This window comes from Amblyomma mixtum, chromosome 6, assembly GCF_055824585.1.
Source record: "Amblyomma mixtum isolate Tamu chromosome 6, ASM5582458v1, whole genome shotgun sequence".
NCBI lineage: Eukaryota > Metazoa > Arthropoda > Arachnida > Ixodida > Ixodidae > Amblyomma > Amblyomma mixtum.
In genome coordinates this window covers 153,484,385-153,505,887 of record NC_143017.1, presented here as the reverse complement: position 1 = coordinate 153,505,887, position 21,503 = coordinate 153,484,385, and the positions used below count along the sequence as shown (strand labels likewise).

The following is a 21,503-nucleotide window of genomic DNA, read 5'->3' as shown; positions in this document are numbered from 1 at the left end:
TGGTACTTCATGTTGTACTGGGCAGCACTGACAAGAAAGACGGAATCAAAGCACGACCAGGACGACTGCTTGCTTTCAACTGTTCATTTTCCGTGCTCGGAAAGGTTTTAAAAAGGAAGGGGAGGGAAACACACAATGGTACTTTCTCGTTGCAATCACGTGGGCGGGGTGTTCGGGATGTGTTCTTTGTTGTCTTAATTGGATCTCTTCTTTGGGATAATGGAGGACGTCTTTGGGCCACGATGGCTCGGTAATTCTTTCATTCACTGTCCAGTACCGGCGCAACTTTTTACGCAGAATACTATGAACGGCCGGAGAAGCAGGTGAGGAACATGCAGATCAACTTCGGACCGCAGCATCCGGCTGCTCACGGCGTGCTCAGGCTTGTACTGGAGCTCGAAGGTGAGGTAAGCACGCACGCGCCCCACCTGGATGTGCCACGCGGAACATTCATATCATCGCGGTGGACCGACAGAATCGGACGCGGTGAATTACGCCCTGTGGCATATTAACGACTGTAAAATACAACGTGTGTATCCGGGTGCGGATTTACCCCGCTCCCCGACATCGGCGAGAAATTATTTCCTGTGAGAATAAACCATTAAAGCCGCACTGCTAGGCAAAGTCTCCTCTCACCAGCCCCTGCGGGTTACCTATAGACCTTTTCACTACCCTCGAAGCAACCGGTTTGGTGGGCTGTGAGAAGAGCGCGGGGGGCTTAATCCTCAAACCTCGATGTAGACGAAATGCTAGGGGCCGGGTACTGTGCGATGTCTGTGCACGTTAAAGAACCCCAGGTGGTCGAAATTTACGGAGCCCTCCACTATGGCGTCTCTCATAGCCTTAGTCGCTTTGGGACGTTAAACCCCATAAAATTCTAAAATCGTTATTCTCTTTTGTTCTGTAAGCCGCCACGATGCATGGTTATATCATTCGGCTGCGGACCCGAAAGACGCGGGTTCGATCCCGACCGTGGCGGTTGAATTTCGATGGAGGCGAAATTCTAGGCCCATGTGCTGTGCGATGTTAGTGCACGTTAAAGAACCCCAGTGGTCGAAATTTCCGGAGCCCTTCACTACGGCGCCTTCATAGCCTGAGTCGCTTTGGGACGTTAAACCACCATGAACCAAACCATAAACCAAGCTTTTGTTGTACGAGCACAGTAACATGCCCAGTATGCCGGCGTCCTTCGACGATTTTCAAGGTCCATAAATCTTCCCCTGCCTCTGCCTGTATCAAACAATGCATTGGAGATATTCAACTCGACCGGTATCTCTGTGCGCCTGCTGCTGCCTCCGAAACGAGACATTCCCATCCAGATGCCTCAGCGTGCGAATATGTAGACGCTTATCACTTGCCCGGATGCTCGCCTCTTTGTGTTGGATAATATCTGAGGGCAACTGCACGGAAAATATCGTTGCCTGTACTGGTGCCTCCCGTCGCAGACTGTGGTACGAGCGGACCCGCACATTGGACTTCTACACCGCGGCACCGAGAAGCTGATGGAGTACAAGACATACACACAGGCTCTGCCCTACATGGACCGCCTGGACTACGTCTCCATGATGGCCAACGAACAGTGCTACTCACTTGCCGTCGAGAAGCTGCTCAACATCGACATCCCCAAGCGCGCCAAGTACATACGGGGTGCGTGCCAACCGACGTCGCAGAACTTAGTCGTAAACAAAAGTTTTCAGGATGCGCGTTAGACGTAAAATATTTCTCTCTGATCACGCAAAGCAGGCCAACAAATATAAAGTGGTAGGGTTTTAACGTAGTTAGACTGAACAGACGCGCAAAAGCAAGTGTTCATTCTTCGCCACTTTTTTCTGGCATTTGCACATGCACGCAACCGCGTTTTTTGTTCTTCATTTTCACACTCTCTTTACACTAGGCGGCAGATGGCGCGACGCCCTCCTCCCTTTGGCTACAGCTGGCGCGACGCTCCTCCGAACTAACCCGAGCTTAACCGAGTTACTCCGAGGCTTCACAAAGATTCTTGGTTGTGACCGTGCTAAGTAGGGCTTTCGCACTAAAATAGAAGCACCGGGAGGCATGCGTGCTCCATTTTCTGGCCAGAAGTTTAATTCACTGGCTAGCCAGACAACACAGAAAGAATTTTTCTTTCCCGCGAATCCGTATCCGGCATACTTTTGTCCATGTCTGTACACTTTAGGCGCGTGACGTTTTGCTGCGTTTTATTCCTTGCTGTATCCAGTTTGATGGAGATTTTTTATAGCTGCACAAGCCGCTTGCACGATAGCAGAATGGTGTTTTGAACTTAGTTGACCCTGTAACGGCCATTTTACACATATGTGGCGTTTTGGGATCAGTGCAAGCACGTCTTGACACTTGACTCAAACTCGCTGTCACTAATATTTTGTCCATCTCGAGGGAAAAGACGCGCGCTTTCGAAAATCGCGCGTCTTTGGTGAACGCAAAACAGCGCCTCAGCGCATGTCATTCCACAGCGCCTGAGCTTCTATGTCCCGCCCGAGCTGAACACTGCTCCAGCACAAATGAGAGAGAGATCACGTGACACGTGCACGGAGTGACGTACTCTTGGGGCGTTGTTGCGCGCTCGCCAAAGACGCGCGCTTTCTGAAAGCGCGCGTCTTTTCTCTCGAGATGGCCAAAATTTGTTCAGTGACAGCGCCGAGGGCAATCGAGTTTTCGAAATAACAAAAAATAACTGACATGGATATATACTACTAGCGACCCGCTACCAATCTCGCATTACACCCAAGTGCCTAACAGTAATAGTTGTGATTAATATATAATTAACAGTAATTATAAATTAGTTAACCAGCTTACTAGTTAGCATGATGCACCTTTTTTTCTGATGTCCGCCAACACCGGTATTACTCAGCCTCGGACGCCACCTTTCATTCTCATTAGAATTTTATTTTTAGCACGCTTCCCTGAAATATGTGGGGCACTCAGCGTATTGTACGACGTTCACAGTACAGAGCCGATGCAGGACGACCGCTACAGAGAATATGAAAGTCTGCAACAGAGAGCCCGACGGGTTCTTGACTTACGCAGTTCTCTTCGGAGAAATCACGAGGATACTCAACCACATCCTGTCTATCGGAACTCATTGTCTCGACATCGGCGGCCTCACGCCTTTCTTCTGGTTTTTTGAAGAACGAGAAAAGGTACGTGAGCAATTTCCTCTTGCTGTCATGTCCCTCGTGACCATCTGCTTCGCTATACATTGAGTGTGTGGCATATGCTATTAAGTAAATTGAGTTGCGCGCGCGTCACCGGCGCGCACCCTTTCATTGCTTTGCGGCAACCGCTATCGCCGCTCTCTCTCCCTCTCTTCTCCCCCTTCTCCCCAAGTTAAGCATGCCTATAAAAGGCACCCAGCTTTGGCAATAAACGAGGTTCTGCTCTCCTTGCTGACCAGCGTGGCTTCTGCACTTGGCGCGCCTCAGGGCGACCGTGACGATGCAACAGAGTGATATGAATCTATCCACCTATATTTTCTGTTATCCACCCACTAACCCTTGGACGCAAACTTTCTCGATTATAAAATCTGTTCCACAAATTACACTACAACTTTCCTAACCTAAACGCGAGTCACTTATAGTGCCACCTGTGCGCACGTAATCCCCTTTATTCAATTCCATGAGCATCCAGCGTGTACATGGATCAACTAACGCCTTTAACAACAGGAAAACGGCGCAAAAGACGTGGACAAAAGAGACAAACACGACAGGACCAGCGCCTGTCGCTGGTCCTGTCGTGTTTGTCTCTTTTGTCGACGTCTTTTGCGCCGTTTTCCTGTTGAATCATGAACCAACTAGCCCAAACTAGAGTTCTTCTTGAGCCTTTAACAAATCTCTCTTGCCATACGCAATACCAGAGTGGAATCAACTTCTCGACTCCGTTGTCCCTGAGCGTGATCCCATAAGCTTTAAAGAACGCCTGATGGTCTTTCTTGCTGTATCAGTTCCTTAATTCCTTCTCCTTTTCTCGACAGCTTCCTTGTAGCTGTCTGTGTAGTCTTGATTATTTCTTTTGTTTGCCCACTCATAAGTGTTACTTTTTGTGCACTCCCCCCCCCCTCCCTTTCTTACGTAATGCCCCACCAGGGGCCTGTAAGGGTCAAATAAATGATGATGATGATATACTTTACCCCATTCCCGTTCCGCTCATCTGCGGCGCAGCTGATGGAGTTCTACGAGCGCGTGAGCGGAGCCCGCATGCACGCAGCGTACGTGCGGCCGGGAGGTGTATCCCAGGACTTGCCAATAGGCCTGATGGACGACATCTACGACTGGGCCAGCAAGTTCGGCGAGCGGATGGACGAGGTCGAGGACCTGCTCACCGCCAACCGTATCTGGAAGCAACGCACCGTTGACATTGGCGTCATCAGTGCCGAGGACGCGCTGGACTGGGGCTGCAGGTAAGCTTAAAGGACTCCACAGCATTACATGGTTGTGGACAGTAAATTTGCATGGATTAGCAGAGAAACAGAGTACAAAACTGAAACTCCCTGCCAACCATAAAAAATGAATGAATATCCATTTTCTTCCAACCCAAGTTTGTGTGGGTGCTGCCGCGATCGAAGCTGCAATTACCGTGGCTGCGATTGCACATTATACAGGGTGTCCAGGATAACTTTAGCCAAGGGTTAAAAAATAATAGTTGAGGTAGGCCAGGGAAACCACTTACATACACCTACCAACCGGCTTGTGCTTCATAGGCATTTTTTTGTTTGCAATTAATTAGCAATTAATATAATTATGATTAAGTTGGAGAGCACCTTCAGAAACCCCCATTCCATTCCAGAAACCCCCATTATAAAGAAAGCCTCACGTGTATCTTTTTTCCGAGCTCCAAGAAAGCCCGCGAAATAAAAAAAATCACATGACTAGCGCATTTGCGCGCCACGATTGTGCTGCTCTCAATCCTGGCTTGAGTGAACGAAATCAGCTGTTCGTATGGCGCGACGAGCACACTGCTCCGGCAGGCAGAAGACGCAGTAAAGTGGAAGAGTTCCGGGTACGTTATATCCGGCTAGCTGCGGTCTTCTTTCGACTTACAGCGAAATCTCAGCACGCTGGCCCGTTTGCGCCGTCTTCCATCTTAGCGCAGACGGGAGTTGAGTCCGCCATGAATTTAACGTGCTTTTTGCGCTGGGCTCTACAGAGAAGGCAAGCTGGTGGAAAAGCAAAGTTGTCCCTGTAACCATGTTGAGCGAATCTGCGTCCAGCAGGCAAAGATCATAGCGAGATATGAGACTTTATGGGGGCAATAACCCCGCCCCCCTCGGGAAGGGGGGGGGGGGTCACCTTTTGTTAAAGTTGGTTTCACATGATCCACCATTGTCCCGTGGAGCGTGACGCCGGACAAAGGTCAGTATAGCCAGAATAGATTATATAAATTTAGACTAAGAAAAATAATTAGATGGAGCTGTCATCAGCGTCCCGCTGAAGACGAAGCTGAACACAAGCGAAAAGGTAGCTTCTTTTGAGTCATCACTTGACCGCGACCTTCGCCTTTGTGTGGAAGCGTCAAAGACATTCCATTATGTTGACCAGTTGAAGCAAATATCACGGTTGTCGCTCGCGACTGCAGTTACGGCACGGGTCGTCAGTCTGCCGGTTTCCGCTCATTTCATTTTTCCTTGCCTGAGAAAAATGGGGAAACTCTCTTATTGTTTTCTGATCACCTTAATTTGCGCTCCAACAGCGGCGTGATACTCCGTGGCTCCGGCATCAAGTGGGACCTGCGGAAGGCGCAGCCGTACGACTCCTACGAGGAGTTCGATTTCGACGTTCCCGTCGGCCTCAAGGGAGACTGCTACGACAGGTGCGTTGCCATGTGCCCCTCCAACGTAGCAAACGTGCAGTCTTTGTCAAAAGTAAAAAGCCCAAGCGGTTTCCATCCGCCGGGAATTGTGCGCTCGTTGAGTAACTCTTGTTCTCGCCCCTCTGAAAGTTGGGCTCTCACACGGATGCTACAGGAATCTCAATACTCGGCAAAGAAACAAGCCTTTTTGGGCTCTTAGGGTCTTAAAATCTGACAAAGGCGGTATACCTGCCGACTCAAAGTATCAGCGACACAGTACACTGATGCCCCGGGCTAAGAGCTGGCCGCTTTGCGTTGTTGGATTGACTGTGACAAATTTTAGCTTCTGGATGCATACCCTTAACGTATTGCTGCGGAATGAAATGTTGACGGAGTCGACCTGGCTGCAAGTGTCGCTTTAAAGCGGGCAGTATGAGGGCAGTCGGATGTCCTTTATTGTATGCTGCTGCTTTAATTTACCACTCTTCTGTAATTTTCACTTGTATTCTCCGGCCATTTAATTGATTTAGGGCTGGACCACATATATGGCTGTCCATGCAGCACGAACATACCTACTTACTACCAAGGTACCGTAGAGATTAGGGAAACATATAGACAGGAGTCTGTCGCCATCTTTTTAGCCTACCTACGGTTCCTCTTTACATGTTTGAAAGATGCTCAATGCTCTCAAGAAATCGGTGAGTTCGTTCGGTCACAGTGACAGGGGTTATCGTATAGTGACGTGCACTTCTGGCAGGCGCTCACGAAGAGACAGTTTCACATTACAGGATAATAAATGTGGCCGAACCACCGACCTAAATGTGCCGGACCAAGAAATCGGTCTACAGTGCAGCCCGACGCGTTACCACAATGCTTCGCAGGTACTTGTGCCGGATGGAGGAGATGAGACAGAGCCTGCGCATCATATACCAGGCATTAGACAGGATGCCCAGTGGTCCCGTCAAGACTGACGACCACAAAGTGGTTCCGCCGTCTAGGGAAGAGATGAAGGTATGGTCAGTACAGGTGGCGTCAAACCTGTGTAGAACTTCTGAATGGCAGAAGGGCAAGGTTCCGGGCTAGTTGGAAAGAACAGCGCGAAGAAACACGGACACACGAAGAAACGACAGCGCTCGCGTGTGTGTCGTTTCTTCGTGTGTCCGTGTTTCTTCGCGTTCTTTCTTTTCTGAATGGCGCATTGGCCTGCGAGCAAAACGATACCTATAGCCGCAGCTAAGTTCTAGAGGCAACGCGCAAAAGCATACTGAGTCGAGTAGCATCCGCTGCTGTCAGATTTTGCTTCTACATCGACAGCTATATATATATAGCATGTTCGGTGAAATCACATCATCGTCGGTGTCATGCTCTCTCTTTTCGTTCACCTCTCGCTCTCCTCCTTGTCCGTTTCCCTCGCTGTGGCTGTTACTACGAGAGCGAGTGTGCGGGTGTCCAACCCTGCACCCCGACACCCCCACCGCCCAAAACTTATTACTACACCCTGCTACTCCAGCACTCCTCCAGAAAAGAAGATCGTATACGTGGCGCTGATGAGAGTGTAACGGCATAGTTGGAGCAGACATCCCACACCTTTGCCCATAGTTACCATAAACACATCGACTGGGACCAGCATTTTGCACCAGCAGCCATCGATGAAATTCGCACTACCACTATATATGGTAAACGTCTCGTGGATTTTTTGTATTGGCATGCTTCCTATTACTCTGGCGCCTTGCGCAAGTTTGATGCCGCATGTACAGGTACCTCGGCCGACGTAAGCTTAATGTTTAGAAACACTGGTGCAGTTATTGGAAATAAATACAGCATATTTGGTGGAAGGTAACTGTAACGGAGTGGTTCTCAAGAGAAGGCAGATATATATAGCCTGTAAGCAGGTGGGGATATGAGATTGCGAGGATAAGATGGCCGCAGCTGTCACAGGACAGGGCCGATTGGCGATCATTGGGAGAGGTTTCTCTCTTGCATTGCATGTAACATAGCTGGCGATGAACAATGATGATGTTTATGACCGCGTAAAGCTAGGTACCAGAGGAAGCGTATCGTAGCCCAGACAGCACGAAACGTCATAAAAATGTTGTTTTTCTGTTTCGGTTAAATGTTAATATACAGTGTTCTTAATGTCTTTTTTTTTGTTCTAGCATTTTTAAAACGTCACATTCCAGAAAAATTCTGTCGCGTGTGTGAAGCCTCGGTGGGAAGTAATCATTGAGGGTAAATCCAACCGCTTTCGCAGAATTGTCATCAAATGTCCGATCTTCCCGTAATGTTTTTACAGCAATTAGTAAAGTAAGCCTTGCAATATCCCTTCTTTATTTTGGTTCCCAGACTTCAATGGAGGCCCTGATCCATCACTTCAAGCTCTTCTCGGAGGGATACCAGGTTCCTCCTGGTGCGACGTACACAGCCGTCGAAGCACCTAAGGCACGTGTTAAAGCCGAGCTCGCAATGGGCGGAATTCTACAGCTCCGTCTGTATTCATGCTGACAGAAAAACACGTGGCAGGTTCCCGAACAGTAATAGTAGTAGTAATAATTAAAATGATAACAGACTAATGTGCATTTTAGACCGCTATAGCATGCCAGCACCGCAAAAAGTTACGATGCAAATGCTGTAGTCGGATACAACTCAAGAAGGAGGTGGCACATGCCCCTCAAAGGAAGCCCTCTGGCTAGTGGTATCGATCGATTGTCATGAGGTCGCAGTTATTCAGTGGTCAGTGACCCTACCAGCCCACTGCGATGCCATGGGGGCAGGTGCAAGAGGATTGACCACATGACAGTCGGTCGTCGCTACCAGCTAGAAGGCTCGAGCTTTCTGTGAGAGACATTTGCCGCTTCTTTCTTGAATAGTATCGTAGTTTTACAGCATACCGAAATTCACCTATGAGGCAGAAACGTGGAGGCTACGCAGCACGCTGCGTTGAGGACAACTCAGCGAGCTTCGTACGGAAAGAAAAATGATAGGTTCAGCTTTAAGAGAGAGTGGAAATCAACGTGAAGTGGGCATGGGCAGGACATGTAATGCGAAGGCAAGATAACTGATGGGTGATTGGAGAGATATGGAAGAGGCCTTCGTCGTACAGTGCGCATAGTCAGGCTGCTGCTGGTGGTGATTATAGTAGCACATGGGCGTCCGGAGGGGGGGGGGCAAGGGGGGGCGGCTGCACCCCCCTGGAAAATCACTCACTCTAACCGTGAGTGATGGCCGCACACCAGGGGCGGCGGTGCGCTCAGCAAAAAGAGTAAAAGCGGCCCCGCTTCCAGCTTTGGGTCACATCTGCGAAGTGCCGCGTCCGGGGACGCGTCGTTGCAGACATACAGCGGCACCGGCGAGCATGTGTTTCGAGGCGTCTTGAGATGGGTGCCTGTTTCTTTGATCTCTAGAGAGATAGCCACACGGAGGCAGACAGTGCACAATCCGGCCACCGATGAATTCTTCAGGAGGGAGGGACAAATCAGCCGTGTCCACCCCCGCTTTGTCGGGCTGCTCAAGGGCAAGCAGGCGATGAGTTGGCGCCGCCGCCGCTCGCTGTCTCCTCCGATCCACGGGAGAGCGCAGTTCGGTAGAAGCGCCGCTTTCAGAATCTTCGGCAAAGGGGATTAGCAGTTGCTTTTGTTCACGGCGACGCAGTCTCCAGAGGCGCCCCCACACCAGCGTTCCTTGCATCTTCTCCGGAAGCCAGCGCCTTTGGTCAAGGCAGCCCGATGGCGCCTGCCTGGCTCGCCTGGCTCGCCTGTCACCTCTGGCTGGGCCTCAAATCCCAACAGCGCCCATGTACTGTGCGATGTCAGTGCATGGTAAAGAGACCCAGGTGGTCGACATTATCCGGAACTCTGTACTACTCCGTCCCTCATAGCCTGAGTCGTTTTGGGGCTCTGAACCCCATAAAAACACACAAAACAAATTTTCCGACCGGAGTGGCGAGTGTCCCTTCCCCTCGGAAGTCGCGAGGCGTTCCTTTCACCCCCAAAGTGCTATTAGGAACGACGACAACAAGTCTCGCCGGGTGGCCGCCAGCACGCCTGTTTCTACTGTGTATGGCTGCTAGCGACTTGAGGGTGATTGCTTTCGGGCCTGCCGCCATGGACCACAAGCACCGAGAGGACCCAGGTGCCAGCTGACTTCAATTACGGAGTTTGCCCGGTTGGAGTGCAGGAACAAAACCAGACCCCCTTCATAAAGTGCCTGCACGTGTAGAACGCCGCCGCCGCCTCGGGGAGACGAACGTTATCTTCCCCATTTGCCGTGACCGTGCCAGGGAACAAAGGGCCTCGTCTCCGGTTGCTCTTTGGCGTGCCCAAGCACCGCGACAAGCTGGCGGGCCTCATCTCCGACCCAAGCACGAGGAACCACTTTCGGCGTTTTCGTGACCTCGCGTCTGGCCTCAAGCGGCGGGTGGCATTTGATGATCAACAGATGTCGGTGACCCGCAGAAACCTTCGGCTGGCCGGAGGCCATCACCTACCGCCGTCAACGCTACCTCGACGACAACCTTCTTTCCCTCAGACTCCACATGTGAAGGGGGCGTGACCATGAGTGCAGTGTCGTGTGTGTGCGCACAGGTGAAAGCTCTAGGCCCCTCCCACTCCGGCAAGGGCGTCCTCAACCTAGGGACTTTAGGGAACAAGAAGGATATAAAACTCGACAATGGATGCGGCAGAATCGTCTCACTTCTAACCACCAATGTAAAATGTAAATAAACCTATTCTCCTTTCGCCATCTACCTCTTCGCTCAGCGGCACTCCTGTCCTGAACCCTCAACTCCAACAGTGCGTATTCGGGGATACTGCGGCAAGTAGGCCCTTGCATGTGTGCGCGCCTCTGTGTTTGTGCTTCGGTATTTTTAGTGGCCGGTTGTCAACGAAGCTGAGAACAATCAAGACAGCGGACGAGAAAACGACGAGCGGCGAGTAGTGTGTGTGCAAATACTCGACTGTGCGGTTGCGCGAGCAAGATGGAGCGAGGTGTATGAAGCTGCGAGCGTGCATTTATCTTGTAAATAAGTTTTCGTTGTATATATAGTCATTTTTTGTTTTCAACGTACGCATTCAACCGTTTTTTCAATCAATGTGTATATATTTTTAACACTACCAACCCCGAAGAACTCCATAGCCAGCTTTGTCTCGCGCGGTTCCGAATGATGGACATTCGGCGCTTCTTCAAGCGTCAGCGGTTGTCTGACGAAGCGTTATCCAAATGCGCCCCTGCAGATTCTGGTGTGATATGTGACAACGGTGTAGCATTTGAACAGAGTGATGCAAGCTTTTATCACCGGACAGTAGCTGATGTCGTCGACTCCATGGAAGGGACTCTGTCAACAGTGAGTTCAGGTAATGCAGCAGGCCGAGATGATTCCATTTCTCCTTTCTTGGGATTTAAGTCCGGATTTGACCAGAGCGATGCAACCTTTCATCACCGGACAGTAGCCGACGTCGTCGTCTCCATGGAAGGAACTTCACCAGCGAGCTCCGGTCACGCAGTAAGCCGAGACGATTCCCTTTCTCCTTGCTTGGGATCGAAGTCCGGAGACAACATCAAGAAAACAAATAACTTGCCTCAAGAATATGACTTAGGAGAGTTTCTAGGCAAAGCTAAACTCACTGGCATACCGGACTTTTTGAAGTTACGTCTTCTTACTAAGCCATGGTCACCAAATGTTACATACGATTTTAAGAAGGATGTAACACCTGGAAAGAGGCCTTTTCGACATCAATGGCTGGGAGATTACGCCCCCTGGCTTGCGTACTCAGCGACAGCGAAAGGCGCTATTTGTCGTTTTTGCGTCATTTTTCCTCCACGTGTTCACCGGGGTACTCAAGGAAGTTTTATCGTGCGCGCTTTCAGTAACTACAGAAAAATGCACGAGGCGTGCAGGGATCACGTAAAATCCCAATGGCACCAGGAGGCAATGACGGCCTCACAGAACTTTATGGATGTGATGAAAGGCAAGCAGCTACCCGTTGTAGAGCAGCTGAACAGAGCACTCCACGCGCAAGTTGAAAGGAACCGTGAGAAACTATTTCCAATAGTTTCCACCATTGTCTTTTGCGCGACGCATGACTTGCCAATTCGCGGCAAGCAGTCCGATAGTGGAGTCTTCAATGATCTGCTTGACTTTCGTGTAGAAGCTGGAGATACTCTACTTCAGGAGCACTTCGCTTCTTCTGCTGGCAATGCCAAGTACACTTCTGTCCGCGTCCAGAACGAGATCATCACAATCTGTGGCGACATCCTGAAAGAGCAGATAGTTACCGAAGCTAACAAAGCGTTTGCTTTTTCCGTTCTTGCTGACGAAACTGCAGATATTTCAGGAAAAGAGCAGATGTCTATAGGCGTTCGCTTTATTGACAAGGCGGGAGCCGAAGTGTGCGTTCGAGAGCAGTTTTTGGGATTTGTAGAGCTGGAGCAATTAAACTCCGCTTGCATCGCCGCGGCAATCTTGAAGTTTTTGACGAATGTCGGGCTGATTCTTTCGAACCTCGTTGGACAGGGGTACGATGGATGCTCTACAATGGCTGGAAAAGAAGCTGGAGTGAACAAAATTATACAAAAACAGTTCCCGAAGGCACTATTTTTCCACTGTGCAAGTCACAAACTAAATCTCGTCATCAACGATCTGAACGACGTCTCTGAAATTCGAAACACAATTGGCATAATCAAACAAACCATAAACTTCTTCCGCGAGAGCGTACTCCGGAGAAAATTGGTGCCGAACATTCCGATGCTGTGTGAGACAAGATGGTCTGCAAAATATAAGTCTATTAGGATCTTCTCTCAGCATTACGTGGCCATAGTCGAAGCACTCGAGGAGCTCGCGTCCACGGAATCATGCTCGAACGCTGCAACTAGACAACGAGCTCACATCCTCTACTGCGCAACAACAAGCTCATCTTTCATCGTCTGCTTGCATATTGTAGCGAAGTACAGCGCTCGGCTCGAACCAGTTACGAACATTCTGCAAGGTGTATCCATGGACTTCCATTCCGTGCATGACCACATCACTGAGCTGCAACGTATTTTTCGCGGCCACCGGACGAACGCTGTAGAGGAGTTCTCTAACATCATGAATGCAGCAAGGGAGGCAGCCAATCACTTAAATGTGGTGATATCTGTGCCAAGACAAGTCTCTCGTCAGGCCCACCGAGACAACTACGGGATTCAGTCGCCGGAGGAATACTACCGTGTGGCAATATATGTGCCGTACTTGGACTCCCTCACTGCTTCTTTAGCTCGGCGCTTTTCTGAAAGCAATGAGAGGAGCTTCAAACTTCTCCAGCTGCATCCATCAAAAATGAAGCACTTGAGCCGTGTTGAGTTCGCTGTTCTCGCCGAAGAACTCCAGTGCTTTTACGGCATCGACAACTTCAAGGAAGAGGCCATCTCTTGGTACGAGATGTGGTGCAACAAAACTGGGGACCCATCAGAAATAACTTACTGCGAGCTTCTACATCAGGCCAAGACATTCTTCCCTGGTGTTGCAAAAGCCATTGAGGTGGCTCTGGCTTTGCCAGTTACTACCTGTACGGTCGAACGCTCCTTCAGTACAATGAGGAGAGTGAAAACGTGGCTACGCTCAACGATGACAAACGACAGACTGGACGGCCTTTGTATGATGAGTGTGCACCGAGAGCGTGTAATGAAGCACAGGAATGAATTTATCACCCGTGTCATCACGCAATTCGCCCAGAAAAATCCGAGGCGTCTACAGTTGCTGTTTACTGACTGACTGTCGTTGCGTGTTTGTGAACATATTGTGCTGTGTGCTGGTCATCAATCCGGGTGTGTCGAGAACCCGTATGCAGCAAGACTGAACACTCTTCTCCACGAAGTGATAGTATCTTTTTGCATTTTTATTAATTTTAATTGTTTCTTCGTTGATAAACTCCAATGTATCTCTCCTAGCCACGCTTTAATTTGCTGTTTGTAATTTTTCTTTCATGTGTGTATTTTACTTAATTATTTTATTTATTTATAAATAAATAAATTTACTCCGCAAATAGTGCCTTTTTGCTACGAACATAACCCCCCCCCCCCTCCGGCGCCAACAGCCAATGGGGCCTCCCCCTGCAAAAAATTCTGCGGACGCCCTTGTAGTAGCATATTTCAAGAGTTGCAAATGGATGCAAGCAAACGCCTAGGATATGGCAGTTGGAATGGTTTTATATGATACAACACCATACTGTACAACACCACATCACATCACACTACACCGCACCGCGGCGCGGCGCGCTCTACGTCATGCCATGCCATGACGTAGAATAGCAATGTCCAGAAGCAGTGTGGTGTTCGACGTCCCGAAACTATCAGGTATACCTGAACTGTGAGGTACATCGTATAGTGCAGGGCTGTGGATTTACTTCGATCACCAGGCTTTCTTCAACATGCGTAAAACGCACACAGACGTTGTAGCATTTCACCTTCATCGATATGCGGCCTCCGCAGTCGGGATTCGATCCGGCGGCCTTTGGAGCCTTATGCCAAAGCCTCACGGCTAGTGCACCTGATACACATTGGCTAGCCAGCAAGAAACAAAATCAAAATGCGCCGAGAGCGGACTAGCCGACAAAGTTATAAATGTCATGAAGTGCGCGTTTTCAGCAATCAACGACTGCTACAATATCTACATATGAGGGTGTTCGTTTGTTTCTTGAAACTGCAAATGGGTTATTATATGTGATCCTAAATCTTAGGCCCACCTGGGTAGCCAGGTTTGCGCACGAGCTATCAGATATATACTACGACATTGGTGAAAGCGTCCATTATACTGCTATCACGGTCTTGTAAAAAATAGAGGTAAATACCGGAGACTCGCCCGCAGGGAGAATTTGGGCTGTACATGGTGTCGGACGGTACGAGTCGCCCATATCGTTGCAAGATCAAGGCACCAGGCTTCGCCCATTTGGTGAGTGCAGAAGGACTGTTCGCCTAATAAACCTATCGCATCCATGTAGTAATCGCATGTTGGCGTCAGCTGGGCCATGTACGGTTTCAGAGGCTGCTCTGCCATTATGCAAGGTGTTAGCAAATGATGCGATAATGAAACAAGCCGTGTTGGCGGTGGCCTGTAGACCAGACATAACGCTCGCTTCATACCAGAATGTACTATCGACAACAAATGAAACGCGATCGAGGTAACTGAAACCCCAACACAAAAATTAGCTATGGTTTATCTACTGTTGGACCTGATTAAAGAGCGAAACCTCTGGTGTATCGGACAACTAGACGCGGCTTCAGGCATCAGTAACGTTGAGTGCGTTCCGGGCAACTGCCAGCACCGGAGCTTGTCGAAGCGACTACGTCTTCATTACCGTCCATGTCACCGCCGTCTGTAGAGAGAGCAGCCTCGGTAGACGCCTTTTAACGCGCCGATTGACGTCATGCACGCGACTTACATTGCGTTATACCGTCATTCGTTCACCCATTGTTATTCTTACATTTCGCTGAATTCTTTTTCAAGGTCAAGCTGAAGGTCACGTCAGGTGTTTAGCGCTTGCAGTTATCCGTTGCTATAGCAACATACATATCAACTGATTAACTGCAGTAATTAATGTAAAATTAGCATAACTTAATTAGGCTAAACTTCCTCTTTCCAGTGATGCATTACATGTTAACTTTCTTATGTTTACTACTAATTACCCTCATTACTATACTGTGACGTCATCATGGTTAACCACACTAACCAGTACACGCCTATACACTATCTAGTGATCCAGCGGAGCTACGCCGCGGCGAAACGCGGAGCAGCGACTACCTGTTTCTAGACGCAGATCCGGTTGCTAGGGACGCCGCTGCTAATCGCCTGCTACTCCGCTCGAGGCTCCGGCAATACGCAGCGAAATTTTTCCAGAGGACATTTCCAGAGGACAGCCTTCGAGCCACTGAAGTAAATAGTTACCCGTTATTAGTATGGAGCTTCCCAATGCTAAGATGTTATCATTTCGAGGTTCGTATCGCAACTGTCTTATTCGCGTTTCATTTGCAGTTGGTAGCAGCGGCTTGGTCAAATGTTTTTGGGTCTCATGGTGGCTCCTTATGTATCGATTCCTTAGCGTGCGGTCTGGTGCATACATAGGATGGTAAAAATTAATCTTCATAGATTTCTCAAAATTACGCACTCAGCGTAAAACCCCCCTCTCTATACAAGTTATGCGGCCAAGGGAGAAATTGCGTCAACGTGAGAGATTGTCGCCTTCAGGCACCGAATTAACTAAAATATATTAATGAACTTCACGCCACTCTGGCTGGCGTGAATTTTATATTGGAAACAAAGAGGTGGTCACATTTCTAGACTACTTCATTTGGTAGAATTATTCTAGAGAATGCGGGTTCTAAGACATTCGCTCCCAAAGTTAGCACTTATTTCGCGTAATTGTGCATGCAAGGCAGCGGCAGTTACCAAGAAACTTTCCCTAATGTGACCCAGCTGTTCCGTCGGGTGTTTCTGCCATTTCTGTAGACCAACAGAGTGTTTACAAACAAAGGAGGAGTTCGCGGCAGCCGGACTCGCCCGGGGGTGTAAAGTAGGCTTACACCCATAGGGATACATGGAAGCAAAAGTTTTCAAAGCAGTTTTCTCATTTCGCAGTGCACCTATGATGTCGTCCGTTTGTGAGGAACAACGAAGTTCATTCTAGAACTGATTCTGAAAGTATGAAGTGTCATTTCATTCACACATCCACTTCAACCGCCTGGGAGAGCGCCTTTCTGGATACACGAGCTGGTTAATAACACAAGCTGACTCACCGAGCTGGGCTGGAGGAGAAGGCCAGAGGGCTTTCAGACTGAGCACCCCTCCCAGGAATGTTGTCATCTTTGTTATTGAATATTGTTTATTCTCCTCCTCCCCCAGTTTTGGGTCAGTCGTCCCAGCCGGCGACAGCAGCGCCACCGCATCTTTCAATGATGTCACAGCGGCTGCCATTTTGTCGTCTGTGGTGCACTGCGAAAGGCTGCAGGCGTGTCTAATGGGATTATCGCCTACTGCTCTGGCCTGCACTGCTGAAGCTACGAGCTGGACGACAAAATGGCGCCCGTGACATCATGTGAACAACTGTCAGCTTCACCGGCAGACGAAACGCCTTGTCACGCAGGGAGTAGTTTCGCGCCGATCGTCACCGCCTTGCGAGCGCAATGACGCGGATCGACCTGGAAATTTAGAAGCGAATATCTCGGAACTTAAGTGTGACAGAATTACTGTGAGGATATGATTGCTTCTTAGTTCCCAATATAAACATACGCATGTGTGTTCTTGTGCCGTCTTAGTTGTGCCACTGTTCTCTTGCATCATGCACCAACTCACCCCAAAAGTCGTTAGTCTGTTGCTCGATACTGCAGCCACTAAAAGTTCATTAATAGATTTTAGTTAATTAGGCGCCTGACGATTACCACCTCACTTAGTGTCCCCCTATATGCATCCTCTTATGTTATGCATCTCCCATAACGGGATGTCCAAACAACGAGCTTTTGCCGCAAACAATTTAAATTTTGCGCGCTCTCTACTTGCGCAAAACACTTCGACGTTGTACGAATTTCTGATTAACACTTTTCACGCACTTGCCGTTGATTTCAAGTAGGCAAATTATTTTGTTAATTTTCTGGACAACGTGTGAAGTGCCCATTGTACTACACCAGCTGCGCCCTTCGCAGTAAGGATGCGCTTTGCAAGGCGCCCCGGACCTCTCTTTCGTATACTATGTATACCTCTGTGTTCCTCCTTATCTGGTACTCTTCCTTACCAATTCTTGACCTGATTTGCCCTTCGTATAATCTATCGCGTCGCCGGCTTTTTTTCTCAGCCGTGGGATAGTTCAGACGCCCACAGTTCGGTGAAGCAGTTAGCCGCCGACGGCAATTTCTCATATATTTCATAAACAACCGCTACTACTGCTACTCTTGCTTGATGACTCACTTCACTGTGAAGTGAAAGATACTCTAACGTGATAATTTCCCCAGCGGGGCGCGGTTTAGTACTCTACCATTAGCGCTGAGGGGGAAGTTCTCCATATGAAACAGCTGAAGCCTGGCTTAAAACCTAATTCCACCTGAAGCCATGTTCGTCAGATAACTCTGTTACGACAGCACCAAGCCAGGGCTCATTATGCAATAACGTCGTCGCCCGTTGCTTTTTTTTCCCCTTCCTTCCCGAAGTCCCTCTTGGACTACATCGGCAGAAGACACATGCTAGCTGACATCGTGGCAATCATTGGTGAGTTCTAGTTCTTATCTAGTTCTGCCGTGCTGCACTCTGATCTTCGAGCAGGGTACCTTCCGCTATAGTATATGCTTCATCGGTCAAGCATGTTAGTAACTGTAAAAATATGTAAAATTATAGTAGAAAAATGTCGAGCTTGCATTTAAAAATTATTTACAGCCGAATTTCGGCGACTCGAACTCAAAACAAAACGAAAATTGTTCAAATTACACGGAGTTGTAACTAACGACAGAGCGGCAACCGCGCTGGAGACGCGTCGGTATGCGTTAGACATTTCCCTGCATAGCGGCCGTTGTAGATCGACGGATGCCACGCACTGATGGGGACAGTACAACGCGTGCTTCTACTAAGTCTACAGAGAAGCTCTGCCCACAATCAGGAATGCCGCACAGAATTCCTCCACGACGAAAAAGTAGTCCGTTGTTGAAACTTTTCTCAACATCTAAACAAGATGTGTACTGCATGAAAGAAAAAAAAATACAATCTTCTCGGCACCTGGCTTGCTTAATGTAGTCAAGCATTAAAAAGCTGATTGTTACAGTTGGCCAGCGCAGTAATACTGAACACCGCGGCCCCCGTTCTGCACAAATTCCAGTGTCGTCGTAGTGGGCGAAAAATACCCCGACAAGCGCCTAGGTCACGAGACCTTGTTACCTTATGGCGTCATCACAACCTGCTCAACCGGATGTGAGCAAACTGACCCCCGTATGAGTTAAAGGACAGCAGACACCTAATTTTATTGCGTGTTTTCTTCTTTCAAACAATGCGTTAGACGGGGCAGTGGTGCATCACTTAACCGGTACACCACTGTGCCATACTCGTGTGAGGACTCTCTGGGATCGACGAATGTAAAGTCGAGAGTGACCAAATTTGCATATATGGGCACTATCCCATTAACGCTATCGTGTTATACCCTAATTAAGGCGACGACTAAGTGTCCCGTCCAATTTTTGAAAAATGTATCCTACAATAGTCAGCCTATAGTGCACACAGCTGGACGTAAGAGGCATGCAGTATTGAATGGCAGCACAGGAGGAAAGATTTCAAAAAAGGGGAGGGAGGGTGCTTTAACAGAAATTTATTGAAAAAATAAATCGCATTGACACCCTTCTCCCCGCTCATTTCACAGCGATAGTAGTATTCTCCATGACAGCGGTAGTGTTATTCCCAATTCAGCAGTGGCGTTGGCGAATGCGGAGGAGGAAAGAAGAGCAGAAGGAAACTACATCCGCACTCCCCTGTGCGCAATGCTGTAAAGCAGTGCTTGTGCCTTTCAGGCCTTAGCGCACAGAGGGCACCATGCAATGGCGAACGGTAAAGTCCCAGTGACTTTAGCTAATGTTAGAGTGCTTGGATGTCCGCTCACCTCCATGCTGGCCATCGAGGCACCCTAGTGAACGGCATTCGGCACCGCAAATAGAGTAGTAAATAGAGGCCGAAATGAAATTACTCCGAAATCGTCTCACTGACAAAAAAAACAAAACATATGTAGCTTTACTTCACTATAGCTTGCGCTCAGTATTATACATGAACAAAACTGCATGGAATTGAATGCTCGTGGCATGGAAAAGCTCACCAGGAGGGGTGGTTTATGATGATCAAGCAAAATTAAAATTCAAGTACATTAAAGCCTCAGTAATTCGGGCTCGTCATTGCCTCATGCACCATCACGAAGACAGCGGCAGTAGTTCGACTTGCTTCATGGCATGGTGACGTCAGCCCTGCTTGCCTGCTCTACCTTAGAGAGCCACCGAGCTCTTGTAACTAGGGTGGCTAGGGCCCGCGCTGCCGTGGAAGCCACAGGGGTCTCAGACTGGGGACGTTTCCCAGAATTTGTAAGGGGCTGGCCCGTAAGGCCAGTCCCCACTTTCTCCTGTAAATAGACATACCATATATACTCGTGTAAGGGCTGCATTCCCAACTTGGCCGCTGGCAATTCGAAAAAAAAAAAAAAGTGAGCCAAAAACAGTTTCATGAGCGCATAATTTTGGCCGTGTAAAAATCGCTACGACCACGAACGCGTCGTCCCGTGCGCCGTGCTTGGCCTGGAACCCCGCACACGCGGTCTGTCATCGACGCTAGCTCGCTCGGCGTTCGCACCAGAAAGGATTGACAAAATGTTATGCTGTGCAAAAGCTAGGATGGGGTGCAGGCGTGTTGGGTGTGCCTCACCGTGCAAGCAAACGCGAGTGGCGCGTTTTTTGGGTGGTGATGCGCCGCACCTTAGGTGGATCTTAACTTAGGATCACGTGAAATTTGCCAGTAAAGTAATACAGAGATCAAGCAACCGCTAGCAACCTGTCTTACTGCGGGTGGTAATCGTGCAAATCGCGCGAGCACAATCCACACTTTTAATGCATGTGTATTCGAAGGATTCGTCGCGCCTCCGCTAATTCGTCATAAAAATGGGTATCGCCGCGTAAAAAACGGACGCGTAATCGGGGCTGCGCTGTAGCAGAAATTTTTCGCGGAAAATTGCCAGTTCCATGTAAGGGCCGCACCCCGTGAGAACCGCGGAAAAAAAGAACGGCCCTTACACGAGTATAGACGGTAAATGTTTTCCACACCACCATCACGCTGGCCAAAGCAATCTGAAGTTTGCTGGCTCCTGACCCCCATTCCTTGGTGGTCCGACACATAAGATAGCGCTGAGCTCATCGATACAAAATGCACTGCGCCACGCCCGAACTGGTCAGATGGAGGTGTTCACACACTTGTTGCTTCTTTTGAACCGACAGACGCCCTTCTGCGTGTGCGCCATAGACCTGCACCGCGCCAATAACCTGGTGTATCCACTGGCACACGTCGAGAACATTGCAGTGTGGAAGCACTGATAAATGGCTAAGAGCTTTGCCAGTAACCAAGTTACATCGAGAGAGATGCATGACCATGTACTGTGGACGCCGAAACCGGAGTGGCCGAATTTCGGGCAATCAGCAGTGACTCAGCGACCATGAGTCCGAACGTGCTGCCCGCTGTAGGAGAAGCCAAATGTTAGTCGACAGCAAATCTGTTGATTGAAATGGTAGCGCGACTATAAAAGTGCTGCACGCATTTGACCTTTTCGTGTTTGCTTTCTCCTCTTGCCTCAATTTCGAATAATTCGAAAACCCGTTTAATTCGTATATTGTAAGCTGTCTGAGGATTAACAAGCTTCCATTTTACGCTTTTTGCAGGCACTCTGGACATTGTCTTCGGTGAGGTTGACCGCTAATTAACATTCAGAGATGCATACTTCGACAGCAGCCAATGCATCCAACTGTCAACTCCAGGCCATGAGAGATGTAGGTGCATGCATTTCAGTAAAAAGTTTTTTTAAAAGAAAACACCAATCATAAAAAGCTTTCTTTCACAGCCATTTGTACATATCGCCCTGCAATCTATCCTGTGCAAGCACACTAAGCATACTGTCTTGCCTCTCATGTTGGAGACAGTAATGTGACACCAACATACAGACTGAAGATTGCTATGT

General features: G+C 48.9%; 1 protein-coding gene across 1 annotated transcript; it reads left to right on the top strand.

Annotated features, from left to right (window-relative positions):
- The first annotated feature begins 219 nt into the window (after nt 1–219).
- On the top strand, nt 220–21,445 carry LOC149340830 (NADH-ubiquinone oxidoreductase 49 kDa subunit-like). Its single transcript, XM_089551192.1, has 11 exons — nt 220–250; nt 298–407; nt 1,446–1,647; nt 3,046–3,158; nt 4,176–4,414; nt 5,704–5,823; nt 6,684–6,813; nt 8,146–8,241; nt 14,639–14,722; nt 17,968–18,025; nt 21,208–21,445. The coding sequence occupies exons 1-11, from the start codon at nt 220–222 to the stop codon at nt 21,243–21,245; spliced, it is 1,221 nt and encodes a 406-aa protein (XP_089407318.1). The 3' UTR covers nt 21,246–21,445.
- Nucleotides 21,446–21,503: the final 58 nt, after the last annotated feature.

Excerpts from the sequence above, each read along its gene's own strand:
- LOC149340830 (XM_089551192.1), top strand. The coding sequence starts at position 220 with ATGGAGGACGTCTTTGGGCCACGATGGCTCG. Across the intron at positions 5,824-6,683 it reads AAGGGAGACTGCTACGACAG|GTACTTGTGCCGGATGGAGG; the intron begins GTGCGTTGCCAT and ends AATGCTTCGCAG. Across the intron at positions 18,026-21,207 it reads TGACATCGTGGCAATCATTG|GCACTCTGGACATTGTCTTC; the intron begins GTGAGTTCTAGT and ends CGCTTTTTGCAG.